The sequence below is a fragment of the Sus scrofa genome, chromosome 10 (assembly GCF_054392235.1).
Source record: "Sus scrofa isolate SSC_HxYL_T2T_F1_AM1 chromosome 10, Sscrofa_HxYL_maternal_Yorkshire_Landrace_v2.0, whole genome shotgun sequence".
NCBI lineage: Eukaryota > Metazoa > Chordata > Mammalia > Artiodactyla > Suidae > Sus > Sus scrofa.
In genome coordinates, this window is record NC_139392.1 from 79538721 (window position 1) to 79554301 (window position 15581).

At 39.3% G+C, this 15581-nt stretch overlaps 1 protein-coding gene across 1 annotated transcript in view; it reads left to right on the forward strand.

The window, feature by feature from the left end:
* Nucleotides 1-826: 826 nt before the first annotated feature.
* The window catches only part of DNAJC1 (DnaJ heat shock protein family (Hsp40) member C1), a 198526-nt gene continuing 183771 nt past the window's right edge, over nt 827-15581 (forward strand). The window contains exons 1-2 of the mRNA XM_084980403.1: nt 827-858; nt 1022-1293. Of these exons, the coding sequence (XP_084836529.1) occupies nt 1096-1293 (198 nt within the window). The 5' untranslated portion in view covers nt 827-858; nt 1022-1095. The remainder of the gene's footprint in view (nt 859-1021; nt 1294-15581) is intronic.

A 15581-nucleotide genomic window follows, 5' to 3' on the forward strand; every position in this document is an offset into this window, starting at 1 on the left:
TCCTCATCAAGAGTAGGGAGTCAGAAAGGAGAAATGTGAGAAAGCTTTGAAGAAAGTAAGATTGACATAAGAGAAAGCGATAGTCATGGAAGAAAAAAAAAAAAAACGACTTAGAGTGGGAAGTGAGACACTGATGGGAAAGAGTGGGGGTTTTTAGCCTAATGTCTTTAAAAACAGACATCAGTTGGGAAAGGAACCCCAGTTGGAAAGCTGCTGAAATGGATACACTACACTTCCCTTAAGACTGTGTGACTTAATGACTTAGCCAGGTTTATTAATTTCTAATTAATTTCTATCAGGCTACCTGTTTTATGGTATTATGCCTGTAAACCTTAATTCATAATTAGAAGTTTACTTTTTGTCTTGGTTCAAATTTAATGTCTTCTTCACCTCTCTCAAGAGGATATTTTATTCTCTAGATCTGCCCCTTTTAGGCCCTGCGTTCAGTTCCTTCTCTTTGCAGATGGAATATTGAAATGTATGCAACAGAGGCTGTAATCAATTAATCAGTCCTCAAACGTGCTTTTAGTTTTGGTAGCGTAAGAAAGTAGCTGCTTCAAAGATACTTGGGATGTTCCAGGTAGATGTGCGATGTCCACAACTACCCACGTCTCTTAATCTGTGTCAATACACGTAGAACTTCTCCAGCGCGCCACGACGAGAGGCACTTCTCCAAGGCCCAGGTCTGGGGCACCGGCTTCCCTACTTCCGGCCCCGCCCCCTCTCCGGAGGTTGCTAGGAGACGTGATGTCACCGGAAGCGAGGCCTGGGATAGGCTGAGGCGAGGGGAAGCCTCTCCCCCGAGCAACCTCAGCTCCCGGCGCTGGCTTTCCAGCTGTCTGTAGGCCTGGGTGAAGGGTAAGGGTCCGCGAAGGGTGGAGCTGACCGCGGCCCCTCCCGCTCTCCCGCCGCTGTGTCCGTCCGCTCCCGCCGCCCCTGCCCTCCATCCAGGACCGGCCGTGGGGCGGGCGACTTCGCGGCGGCTGCCGGTGCTCCTAACTGAAAGGCACTGTTTCCACAGCCCGCGCTGCCCGCCACGTCCCCGGTCTCGGCCGACGGCGCTGCGCGGCGGGTGACCTCTCCGAGCCCGGCGCGATGACGGCTCCTTGCTCCCGGCTGGCCCGGCTTCCTCCGCGCCGCCGGCTCCGGCTCTTGCCGTTCCCGCCGCCGCTGCTGTTGCTGCTGCTGGCGGCCGCGGGCCCCGCGCGCGGCTGGGAGAGCGGAGACCTGGAGTTGTTTGACTTGGTGGAGGAGGTGCAGCTCAACTTCTACCAGTTCCTCGGGGTGCAGCAGGTAAGCGGGGCCACCCGCCCGCCCGAGGGCTGCGCCTTGGGACAGAAACCTGCCGGTCCCGGCGGAAAGGAGGGGGTGGGGCGGACTGTGACCCCGATTCCTCCGCGGGAGCCGGGCATGCGGGGCAAGACTTGGCCATCCCGGGTTCGGCTGCCGTCCTCAGTCCGACCCACCGGGGTCTCCTCGTAACCAGCCTCAGAGGGAATGGCCTGCCTTCCCCAATTCCTCACCGCCCGGCTCCCCTTCTCAAGTTCCGGTCTCAGTGACAGGCTGGAGGTGCCACCAGCCTGGGGTAGGGACCCTTCTCTTTTTCTCTGCCATTCTGGGGAGATTTTTGCGCCAAGCTTTGCTGGAGGAACAAGGAAGAGTGGCGTGGGTAAATCTTTTACTCTTTCCTTTCCTGCCGCGTGAATGTGGGAAAGAGTAGTCGTGTCTCCAAATTTTCATTTTCCCAATTGCACTTATCTGTCTTGTAGCAGCCTCCTTTCCTCTGCCTTTCCGGGAAGGTGGGAATGCATTTTGGTTGGTGTCTGGATGGCAGAAGTTGTTCGTTCTTGCCTAAGTTTGGAATCTATTTAGCCTGTTGGATAGGGTTTGTAGCACAGTTTAGAAATCTGGAGAAACTTGAAGCCCCTGCGGTATTGGTCCTGGAATTCGTAGAAGGAGCTCTCGAGTGTTCCGGGACGGTGGAGGCACCTGGGGGGCTCCGGCAAGAGAAGCCCGACCAGTAGCGCAGGATCTTTGTCTTTTTCTTTTCCTTTCGTTTCGTTCTTTTTGGCTTGAGACTTTAACTGGTAACATCCGTTTGTTACTCTGCTTACACCCCGGGAGTGGTGAATGAGAGTGGATATTCCGTCTCTGAATCCTCCTGACAAGAAGATGCCTTTTCACTGATTGAACGAATATGGGGTGAAAGAGTTTCACATGAGCTGATTGAGCCCTGCATAAAATGCTTTGAATAGTTATGGGTGTGGGGGGGAGACAGACAAACTAAGGTTTACCAACAGTTGTCATTCGAGGCACACTTCACAGTGTATTTCCCCCTTACAGTTTATCATAACTTTGTGTGAACTGTTGAGCTTAACACTAAACGGAACTTTACTTTTCCGTTAAATGTAGTTGAATATAAAACTGCTGTTGCCATGGCATCATGATTTTAACAAACTGCAATTTTGTAAGAGTTAAAGGGAGTTTAAGCACTTCACACTTCAGATTCTTATGTGCAAACAATTATATGATAATTATCTATATTCATTATCTTCACCTAGTGCCACTTCCTGCTTGAAGAGACAAAGCACACCTCATTTCAAAGTAAATGGTGATGCAATATGAGTAAAAATCATTAGAGAAATATAACTCCAAAGGCTTTTACGATTGGCTTTAATACTGAGGATTTATCATAATTGATTAGATTCTGTAGTTAGAGAGTCTTACACATAACCTATCCAAACATTTTGAAGATGTTCTCCAATTATTCATGGAGCATTAAGCCCCTTTAGAAGAATACAGAAATGTAATAGCAATGGTTTAAATTTTAGTTTATGCAATCTAGCATGCATGTGAACTCTCATAAAATTTTCATTTATAAATTCATGCAGTATAATTTGCAGTGTAAGGCAGTGTGAACAACCAGAGCATTTGACTATATGGGCACAGATAGGAAAATAAAGAAGCATAGATAATTGAGAAGATTCTATGTTGAGGTAGAATTTGAACAGGAGTATTCAGAAAATTGTTTTAATCTTTGTTTCTCTATTCAGATGTGTTGAAATTGGAAAGAATATAGATGAAACTTTATTCCAAGCAGATAAATTGATTGGAACAAGTTCTTTACGTTACACTGAATCTTAACTTTTTTGGGAGAATTTCAGGAGACCAGAAATTTGGTAGGGACAAATGCAGCCTGTCTTGGTGTCTGGATTGCAGAAGTTGTTCATTCTTGCCTGCAGTTTGGAATCTATTTAGCCTGTTGGATAGGGTTTGTACCACAGTTTAGAAATCTAAACTGGGCCGTTAATGTGTACTTTCAAGCCAGAGCCAACCAATCTCTTCTTGACTAGCCAGACATGAGGGACCAGAACAAAGTAGATAAGTTAATTACTCAAGAGTGGTGACCTGGCTCTACACACTTATCAGTTTTGTTGTTTTCATTCAACAGAGATTAAGTAAGCTCATCCCTACTAAATTTTAAGTACTGGGAATTGGCCAGTATATAAAATTAAACCCCCTGAACTCATGGCACTCACATTTTAGTAGGGGAAACAGATAGTAAACAACCAGACAAATAAATGTCAGATGGTCAGAGAAGGCTTCAGAAGGAAGGAAGGCTATAAATGCACTTAAGTATGTCAGACAGTCCAGGGCAAAGGCCTTGAGATGGGGGCTTGCTTAGTATTTGAAGAATGACAAAGCAGCCAGTGTGGCTGGAGCAGGATGCAGTAGGTGAGATCAGAGTTGTGCGGGTTGGGGGGAGATCTTTTAGGGCTTCATAAGTCAATATAAGGATTTTGGCTATTACTTCTAAGTTGGGGATGGAGGGGTTGAACAGAAGAAGTACATGATTGCCTTCAATCTTGAAATGATCACTTTGTGTTGCAGGTCATCAATGTGTATGTTATAAATTACTTGGATAATTGTAGTATAAAATGGGTGGTGCAAAGTGGTCAGATTCTGGATATAATTTGATTATAGAGGTTGACAAAATTTTGCTGATTGTTTAAATGAGGGATGTGGGGAGGGGAGAGAAAAGTTGAGGATAATACTAAAGCTTTTTCTAAACCTCAGAAACTGACTGAATAAATACTTGACTCTCTGGACTTGAGATGGTGAGCCTAGAATAGAAATAGGTATGGTTGGGGGCAATCAGTAATTTGGTTTTGGTCATGCTAAATTTGAATGTCAAATAAACAGTAAAATAGAGCTGGTGTATGGGCAGTAGGTTATCCAAGCCTGAGTTGTAAGAAGAAAGTCATGCAGTGTAGACAGTAAATTAGAGCGTCTTGGCACTTACTAGGTAATTTGAAGCCACAAAACCAGGTGAGTTCACTAAGGGAGTGACTGTAGGAAAAAGAAAAGAGTGGTCTGGGAGCTGGACCATGGGAGGAACCAGGGAAGGAGATGGAGAAGGAACAGCCAGTGAAGTAGGAGGCAAACCAAGAAAAGATGGTCTCTTTCAAGTCAGGTGAAGTAAGGATTTTAAAGAGGAGAAAGTGATCAGCGGGATAAGTGCTGCTCTTAATTTAAATAAGCTGAGTTCTGAGCGTTGCGTGTTGAATAACAGTGTGGAGGTCATGAGCTACCTCAGCAAGAGCTGTGTCAGCAGAGTAATGAGATCAATAGCTTGGTTAAATTGAGTTCAGAAGAGAAGGAAGAGGGGAGATTTGGAGACAATTAATACAAAAGATTCTTGAAGTTCCCATTGTGGCTCAGCAGATTAAGAACCTGACATAATCTCTGAGAGGATGCAGGTTCAATCCCTGGCCTTGCTGAGTAGGTTGAGGATCCGGCATTGCCACAAGTTACAGCATGGGTTGCAGATGCAGCTTGAATCCAGTGTTGCCATGGCTGTGGTGTAGGCCAGCAGCTGCAGTTCCAGTTCTACCCCTGCCCTGGGAACTTCCATATGCCTCAGGTGTGGCCCTAAAAAGAAAAAAGAAAGAAAAATTCTGAGATATCCATACTCTGAACTAGATGCCAGGGATGATTAGTGACAGAATGTGGCATCCATTTTATCTCCTTTTCCACCAGGTCTAAGTTTGCTCAGTCACTCCCTAAAATCTGTAATTGGAGTAATCAGTGACTTTTAGAACTTGGACCAGGCCGCTAACTGGCTTATGATCTTGTCAAATTAGTTGCCTCACTTCTAGGACAAATGGTAGTTTCTTTATTTACTTCCTAGTAGACACTTAAATATTTATTAAGTGAAAAAGTATAAACATGGTTAACTAAAACCAAACAGTGTTTCACTGAGTGAATAATTGCTTGACAGTTTTTACTCAGTAGATTATATTTATATATGGCCTTTTATTGCTCTCATACAGCAAAGGAATCTCTTTCCATGTATTCCTCGGTTTCAAATTGGTTCTAAAAGCTTTTGAAGGGATTCCAGAAGATTTTAGTGGTGGTGTGTACACAGGTGACATACCAGAGGCTTGATCCATTTTTAGAGTGACTTTATTGTTCACAGGGCATTCCAGTTTGGATTTTGCATCTTTTCAGAGGATACAGGGTAGAATATTAGAGAAGTATAGGGAAAACAGATGTGTTATTGAAATATCTTTCACTAGTAACTTAAATTCTAGGTTCCCAACAGTATTTATATTTCCTTTAACAGCTTCTGCTCCATGGACATCTGTATTTCTTGTGGGGTCAGTGGCAATTCTATATTGTCTCAGTGTCTTTTGGGACCATGACTTTCTTTATCCTTTGTACAGTGTTCTAGCCAACAATAACTATTTCATAGTCTTTTAAAAATCTGTGAATTGAAATTGTTAATAAGCTAAGTGATCTTAAATTTTGCAGTGTTTACTTTCTGATGAAGTCAAAGGAGTTTTCTTAGTGCCACTCATTATAGATTCCTGTTCATAGAGCTAGTAAATGTGCCTTTCTCTTGTCAATTTTTAAATAACTGCATCCTTACATTCTAATGAATGCCGAAACCTAGTTTAAAAAATAAAACTATTGTGAAATGACATGTGCTTACAAAATTGTTGGATTTTAACTTTTTAATCAGAATTTGTAAAGCTCTTTCAGTCTGTATTTCCAGTGCACAGAATGCGTAAATGCACAGAATAGCAGCTTGTATGAGGGAGGGACAATTATGGCCCACTTATCCCATATGCTCATCCAAAGTTTAGACCTCTCTTGCCAAACTTTGACCCATCTTTTACATCTTTGGATGGATAAGTGAGTTACCTTGGTGGAGTATTGTTGCCTTTGGTTCGCTTTGCTTGAGTGGGGAGAGCAAACCAATCAAAAAGCTATGTGGAGTTGGACTCATTCTCTTCTCTGCCTAGACCAGTAAGGCAGTTATTATCCTGGCCAGACTTTCTCTTGACGCTGCTGTCTCCGTCTAGACTGAAGATGGGAGGGCAAAAATTGCCAGCAAGCCTGTTTGGCTCCCATACATAAATTCTCCAGTAGCTTTTCAGCAGTGAAGGTGCTATTTGATCTCTATTTACCTGGCTCTTGTGTTTAGTGTTTTTTGGATGGGAAAAACACAGAATCATTTATGGGGGCTTCTTGACTGTGTCATGGTGCTTTTTAGAAATAAAGAGGAAGATCTCTTTCATAACTGACTGGTGAACCGGTACTGTGATTTTCAGTTCTCTCCAGTGACCCTTGTGGTAGATTCCACTGAGCTTGTGGGGGTGGTTGAATACAGTTCACTCTTTCTCCAGTGAGTCTATTGCCTGGTAACTCTATGTCATGTAAGAGTCACTCCTCTATTTTCATTGTAGAATCCAAAATTATTTGTTAGGAGAGAGAGAGAGATACACAAAGTCTGCAATGGTAGATATCCTTCCAGTCATTTGCATTTCTGATGTAAAGCATAGCATAGCATGTATAGCATTAGAGCTGAATAATTAGTTATCTAATGGTATGCATACTTGCATCTGATTGGATTATTATAAAATTAGTTTACTTTTCTTACATATTCACTGTTTAGTGGAGGTTGCCTCGACATGTTTTATGGGGAAAAGCAAGTCTATTAGGCAACTTTTGCCACGTAATCTAGTGCTGATGGAACAGAAATCCTCTTCTAGTTAAAGGTTTCCTTTTTCTTTTTATGCCATCCTAGAAATTTTTGTCGTATTACTCCTACACACACCCTAAGCTGAACTGGGAAATTGGAACTGTCATTTGTTATTACAATTATTCTTAGAGTTATATTCTAAAAAAGTAAAAGTTACTATTTTACCCAGTAATAGGTATAATGTGAATTTCAACAGTGTTATGTTTTATTCAATGCTGGGAATGATACACGGGATGGGATGGAGTTGAGGGTAGATATTTGACTTGGTTGCTTAGAGGAGAGCATATGTGGCAGTTGTACCACCAGTACAAATACTTCGATAAAATGCCTAGTACATTAAGCCAGTCTCAACTCTGTGTTTTCTACCAATGAACTACTTATTCCACAGACTGCTGCTGTATGGTCTTGGGAATCTTTTTCTAAGCCAGGCATTATTGGGTCTATTTGGATAGTAATGATGTCAATTAATTCCACCCAGAATTAAAACAACCCCAAAGCTATTCTTATATAGAGGTGTGCAGAGATGGAAGGAAAGGAGTTGCAGTGAAAAGAGAGACTTCTAAATTGGGTGAAGCAGGACCCTAGACCATTTTATAATGAAGTTATAGTTATATGTATTTTCAGAAGCCTTTATTTTCATCAAAACACTTACTTGTGAAAGATAGGTCCTATACCTAATGGAGGTAAAAATAAGATTATGTCTTAAATAACATCATAGTACTCCATTTTAAGGGCTAAATTTTTTAAACTTATATTCACTGAAATTTTTGTCTAAGTGTGTCATTAGGACTTAATTAGAAATTTAATCTAAAGTTTGTATCTTATTCCCATCTGCCTTAATACTAAAATAAGGTTAGAACTCATTCACTTACCCAGTTAAGTGTTTCTGATTATCATCATCCAGCAGCTAGACTCTGTGAGTAATCAGGCAAGTTGGAAAAGCAAGGGCATGCCACAACCTACATTTTTTGGTTAGAATATGTGCATAAAACAGTATGTTTCATTATTAGACAGAAGCCCATTTTAGTGCCACTGAGGCAGTGGGCATAAAGCTATGTGCAGCTACATGGTCAGCTAATAGAATTTGAATTAAATATTAAAGGTAAGAGTCTAGGATCTGGAATTAAATATAGGATGCCTCATAGTATCAGCAGCGGTATTAAAATGGAAAAGAAGCAGTATTAAAATGCCACTAGGTGCAAACACCAGAGTTCTAAAAGGAAATAATTTTCTTAAATTTTGGAGTACATACAACTCCTGGTTATAGAAAGCACAAGACTTTTAAAAAGCCACATGAGACCCCACTGTAACATGTGTAGTGAGCAGTAGCCAAAATGAGTTAAGACCAGAAAGATTGTTGTTGTCATTTATTAGGAGGGTCCATATACATGCCTGTAGAGTCTTCTTATTTTTACCCCATACTTAAGACTTTATTTGTACCAATAAAATGGATCAGGTTAAGGAAGCTATCCCATGACCAATTACTAAGAAGCCTCTTTTGGGAATTTTGAAAAAAAAAATACAAATATTATTAGCAGTTATTTTCACTTATCACATTTGTAGTTAACAGATAAGCATTTAGGTTCTCTGCCTTTAGTATTTTGTGTTAGAATTGGTGATTAAATTTGATTTAAGAAAGTTAATGTATTTATGGATAATGTAGATTGACTGGAAATTATTGTTACTTGTAGTTAAGTATATCATATAATGCTCAAATGATTGCATAGTAATGATATAATGATATAAAATATGTCATATTTTCTAAAGTCCAAGTGATTGTCATGCTGTGCAGTTCTGTGGTAGTTATACAGAATTCATGTAACTATTTGTATCCTACCTTTGTAAGTATATACATTTTAACAGAGTAAATTAGATCTTGAAATTAGTTTTGGTGGAAACTAATTTCACAGGTTTGCAACAATGCTGCCACTTCTCAAAACATTGTTGAAACTTTTATTTTGTTTGTTTGTTTTTTTGTCTTTTGTCCTTTTAGGGCCACACCCGTGGCATATGGAGGTTCCCAGGCTAGGGGTCTAATCGCAGCTGTTGCTGCCGGCCTAGGCCAGAGCCACAGCAACGCTGGATTCGAGCCGCGTCTTAGACCTACACCACAGCTCGCAGCAACGCCGGATCCTTAACCCACTGAATGAGACCAGGGATGGAACCTGCTACCTCATGGTTCCTAGTCAGATTGTTTCCTCTGCACCACAATGGGAACTCCCGAAATGTTTTATTTTGAATTGTCTTCGAAGCCTGCAGCATATTTGATAGATTATCCTCATTAATAGTAAATTTTTACGATGGATTTGATTTTTGCCTGTAGCTAATAGTCATTTGGAGCTAAATTTGGTGACTAAATTGGGTTAGCAAGCTTGAGTAAGTACATTTTGCATTGACAAAGAGATCGGAAAGTAAATTTCAAGTAAGGCTCATAAACTGGTTTGAGGACTGTTCTCAAAGAAGAATTCCAGAGAGGTTTGGAGGGATAGCAACATGAAGTAAATCTGTAGCCTTACAAAGTAGCAGAATGTATGCCAGTAAGTGACTTTTAGAGTACTTACTACTTTGTGGGTAGCAAATTTTTGGAAGAATTTATACCTACAGAAGAAAACTATATAATAAAAATTATCTCAGTTTTAGAGAAGGGGGATAGAATTGAACTAGAAGAAAATATTGTAATTATCTACCTGTGTTTAATATTAAAAACAAGGATCCAGAAAGTATTCACTACATAGTTTTTCTGAAATAATGCTAGTTAAAGCAGAGTGGCAGAGGAACCAGTGTGAACGTTAGGGATAAACACAGTAGCTGAGAATACCACTGAGGGAGAAAGTAGGAAATACACACAGACAAGGAAATGTACACGGGGGGAAAATTGCATAAATACAAATACTATATAAATGGTAATGGAGTAATATCTCCATCTTGTGGCCTTTTTTGTATATTGTTGTTAAAAATGTTGAGGGGTTGTATTTTCACAACTGTAGGCATAAGTCAGATGAAAATGCAATATGGGTCAGAGAGTTTTTGCAAGGCCTTTTGAGTCTGAGCTTCCCAGTTGGTGTGCAGTAGTCTAGTGTTCTGGGACAGCAATGTCTTCCCTTGAGTGGCCCTAACAGTTAAGTCCAGTGTGTCTTACAAATGTAATTTTCTGTGAAATGCCATAGTATGGAAAATGTTGGAAAAGCACTGCAGAGGCATGCAGTTATATTTTTCTTCCAGGGGAAAATTTGTGCATGTATATGAACAGAGTCGTCCTGTATAGTTACTCTCATCAATCCTTGCTATTGTAAAGATCCTCATTTAGCTCTTATAGAATGAAGAGCATTATTTAACATATTGGTGAGAGAATCTGGATATAAAAGGAATCAAGAAGTCTTTGATAAATTAGTGCTCTTCAGTTACTTGATTACTTACTCTGGAAGATGGAATGACCATTAAACATAACCATAGTTTGAAACCATAATTTCAGAGGAATACTTTAGCAATTACTCATAATCTTCTTGTGAAGGGGATACAAATGTCTTTGGAATGTATAAACATACAAATTTGAGTAGCCTAAAGTAATATTTTGCAACACTAGGAGATAAGGTAGTATTTTATTTATAAATCCTGACTGGCATATGTTTCAGATTTTTGACAGATGACGGACTTTTTAAAGCCATTGATCCCTTAGAGAAGCACTGTGCTTCTAAGTCTGGTAGATACTTTAAATTTGTACTACTAGCCACTTCAATTTGGATACTGAATTTTGATTGAAAATACCTGATCTGTGTTGAGATTTTATAGAAAGTGCAGCTAACAAGTAGATACGTGTACTCAAATTCTTGCAAACTAACAAGTAGGTTCATGTACTCAGATTCTTCCAAACATACTTAAAAGCTTTGCAATAACTGAATCAAGTATGTTTTAAAAAGTTAAATATAAATGGCGTCAATTAAACAGTTTGGCTTCTGAGTCGCATTAACACATTTCAAGCGCTCACACATGGCTAATGGCTACCACATTAGATAGTAGCTCCTTAGATGAACATATCTCTGTTGTAGAGATATATCTAAACATTTTGGGATAAAATCACTGATTACTTTTTCCACTTTGTCAGGGGTGCAGTTTGTAGGTTTTATTTTTGTGTTTTAACTCATTGTGGTTTTGTGGTTTTGCTTTGTTATTTAGATTGTTACAACTGTGCTAGAGATCATCTGCCTAGTTAGTCTTCTGTGCATTTTGTCCATTCTTTTCTTTGGCTTGTAACATCTGTTAGTGTAGTCCATGCTGCTCTTATCAAGACAATGGTTCTGAACAACCAGGAGAGAGGCCTCTCTGCCGAGGGTGTTTTCAGGTAATCACCTTAATCCAAATTGCCATTTACTTTTGCTGACTTGCATGTTATATTTTATAATTCTAACTTAATATGTTAGGTCTTCAATGATGATTTGACCAAGATATCACCAGAGTTCCTACTTTGTGATTTTAACTTTGAGGCTGCCTGTTCTCCCTATTTGTTCTGAAACTCGTTCATAAAATCTATTACTAGCTAGGCAATATTCACTGAATTCTCTACTGTCATTTATTTTATATCTCTTATTATATAATTTAAAAAAGAGACCTCCAGGTGTAGTTCTACTTGCATGCCGGTCTTTTGGCCCTTTGTAATATCAATCAGGAATTCTAGTCACCCTTTTTCACTTGCCACCTCTGCTACCTCCATTTGACTCCTGAAAGTACTGCTTTTCTTTGGTTTGATTAATTAATTGCTGATATTTTTGCCTTTGCCTTTTGTAATTTCATAAGCAGATAAGGAAAAGGAGTAGATCTTCATATTGGTGGTTCTTGTACCTAACTATTACTGTTTTAAATTGTCTGGTTAAAAACTATACTGAGAGGAAAAAAATTAAAACTTTAAAGAACTTATATAGAATCTCAAAGTTGGAAGCAACCTCACTAATATCTAACCTATGTCCTCATGTGGGAACCTCTTCTGTAGCCATCCCAGAAGATGGTCATCCAGTCTGTTTTATTCATGCCTAACAAGGAGGGGATTATGAAAACAACCTGTTAAATTTTGGTAAAAGTAATCTTTTTCTTATGTAGAGCCAAAAATCATTCTTATACCTATTTCCAACTTTATTTGTAGTCTTCTTCTGTAGTATTCCTGAATATATATTCTCTCTGAGTTATTTTTCTGAAATGCCTTAAAATGCACATGGAAAATAATTATTGATTCTCTCCACAACAGTAGTTATTAAAAACAACAACAACCCACAGTTCTTTGTAAAGCATTTATACCTCAATAAAGGTGTTTTTTGTTTGTTTTAAATACGGCAAGCTGAAAAGCCTACTTGCTTTTATGGTCTTTAGATATGTGTTCAGTTCTCCTAGAAAAGACCCAAGCCACCCTAGTTAACAGTTGTCTTGGAACTACACCAAGCATGATTTGAGGTTACTATAAATAATTCCCTGGGCTCAGCAAAGTCAGCAACAGGAAATTTTTGAACTTTGAAAAAATAAGATGTTTTGGGGTATGCCAACTTTGATAATATGGCCATAGGATTAATTAATACTGTACCCAGAAGTTATTATAGACTCTTAAGCAAAACCTGTGTGTTTAGCTGTGCCAGGTTGTGTGTCTGATTCAAGCCATGTTTTAGATTTCAAGATTTTTATGAAGAATTGCACATAGGTAGTTAAAGTGAAGGTAATTTCTCTTTCATAATTAAAATGTTATGTTTCTTTAGGTAGAATTTTGGTTTTCAGATTCATCTTGATTGGGTGTTTCTCTGTCCTTTTTATTCACCCCTCCCTAGGGGCTTTACAGTGGCTTTTACTCCTTTCCCTGAGACACCTAGACTAGGAGTAGGTCTTATATAGGCAGCTTAGGGCTCCCTCCTGAGGTTATATTGAGGCCATTGCAGATCCAGATACCAAGCCTGCAGGTTGCTTGGCCTGGTTTCAGCTGTTGGGGTAAAACTATGGCCTCTTAACATTTCAGATACTTGGTATTTTATAACCTGTAGCCTCGGACAATGGCCTTCTCACTTTTTACATTTTTTTTTCCACAGGTGGTAGAGTCCCACTTCAGCCCTTGGTTTCCAGCATCAAGCCTGGCTCTGATCCCAGGCCTTTTGTAAAGTACTTTTAGTCCTCATTACTCTGTGGGAGTCAAACTCCGAATTTCTTCTGCCTACTTATAGGTGTGGAGTCTGGGCTCTAGCTTGAGCTCTGTTTGTTGCTACGTGCTTCCATTTGTTTTTGTCTACGGAGATACTTAACTGGTTTTGATCATGATGTTTATAATTTTCTCTCTTTAATTTTTATCATTGGTATACATTTGGAGTAGGGTTTGAGAGGAAGTCCCTCAAGTGCTTGCAGTGCTTTTGACTTCAGAATATTTTTAAAAGCTGTACTTCTTTTATACTATTATTTTTAATACCATTTTTCTACTATCTAAGAACCTTTTACTATTTATCATCCAGAAGTATAGTCAGGCCTCTTATTCACAGCAGTATAAGAGGCTCTTACTTAGACATCAAAGGGAAGAGTAAATCATTCAGTCCCTGTTCCTATCTGTCCACTATTCTCAGACTTGATCCAAGTCTGGGTGCTAAAACAGGCAAGTGACTTTCCTAAAATAATCAGATCCCTCAGGTTTTGAATAATAAGTAGATCCATTACCTCAGAGTAACATATATTTGGCCCTGTCATTGGTGATGTCCAAAGGAGAGTCTTAAACTGTCTTGAACCTAGGTGGAAAAATATGCCAAATGGGGAGATAGATATTGAAACTCAGGTACATGTCCAAAAAACTATTGCTAGAGGAAATGAATGGTTCTGAAGCTAAGATATATGTAGGTAATTCCATGTTGATCCTTTGTAAATATATACCACTCACAGTCCTTTTAAAAAGACTCTCTTGGAGTTCCCATCGTGGCGCAGTGGTTAATGAATCCGACTAGGAACCATGAGGTTGCGGGTTCGATCCCTGCCCTTGCTCAGTGGGTTGACGATCCGGCGTTGCCGTGAGCTGTGGTGTAGGTTGCAGACGCGGCTTGGATCCTGCATTGCTGTGGCTCTGGCGTAGGCCGGCGGCTACAGCTCCGATTAGACCCCTAGCCTGGGAACCTCCATATGCCGCGGAAGCGGCCCAAAGAAATAGCAAAAAGACAAAAAATAAATAAATAAATAAATAATTAAAAAAACATAAAAAGACTCTCTTTTTCTGGACCTGAATAATAATATGTTCTCTTACATGTAGTCTTCAAAGTTCACAAAATAGGAGTTTCCACTGTGGTGCAACAGGATTGGCAGCACCTCTGTAGCACCAGGATGCGGGTTCAATCCCTGGCCCAGGAACTCTGTATGCCATTGGGTGGCCAAAAAGGGGGGGGGGGCGGAAATCACAAAATAAAAAATAGGACAGTGAGGGTTAACCTCACTGAAAAATGTTTTCATAGTTGACTTGATGGACAGTACTAAAATCATAGAACCTCAGTGGATATTAGCTTCATGGAATTAAGTGATCTTTTTTTTCTTGTCTTTTGGCTGCACCCAAGGCATGTGGGAGTTCTGGGGGCAGGGATTGAACCTGCACCACAGCAGTGACCCAGGCTGCTGCAGTGACAACACCGGATCCTTAACCTGCTGAGCCACAAGAGAACTCTGGAATTAAGTGATCCTCAATCAATGGTTCAAGTAGTTTATAGAGTGCATATTTGGAATGTATTTTAAATGGTTTATTTTAAGGAAATGAGTATTCAGACTTACAACACAAGATAAAAGAGTCTTTTCATTTTAGATTCATAGGATTTAAGTATCAGTTTACAGACAGTTTGAAGACATTTATTTTATAATTATTATATACCTTTAATATTGTGTTGTTAATCTAAGGGAAGTCTTTAAAAATACTAATGTGAATGAAAACAGTGATATAATGATCTTTTTAAAAAAAATATCACTTACAATCATTGTTGCTTTTCTTTAATATGGATAACAGTTTTCTGTCTCTGCAGTAGTTCTCTGCCATAATGTTTCTAACCTTTGTTTTTATGATAAAATAGAATATGCACAGCTATCTAGAGTATGTTATGAAATTCTGATAACAGAGCCTGTTTTTCATATTTATTCATTCATGCTTTCTTCCTATAGTATACTCATAGTAGTAAAGAATTGGAGACAATCAGATTCTAATAGTAGGAGATTATTTGAGTAAATTATAATATGTTCTTTGTGTGATACATAATTATTAATAACAATCTAAGTGAAAAGTACATGGCATCATGGAAAAACAAGTGAAAAAAGTGGGATAGCAAGTTTATTCACATTCAATTTATAATTTTGTAGGAATTATGTATATGAACAAGGGTGAGACAGTAACAGGAACAGATGAGAACAGTTTGAATTGTGGATTGGTGGAATTGTTTTATTTAGGAATGAGTATTTCATTTAGAGTCCTGAAACATTGCTAATATATACCCACATAAATTCTAATTTTATGCTAAAAATACCATGTGTTTATTTTTTATTTGAAAATATTGCC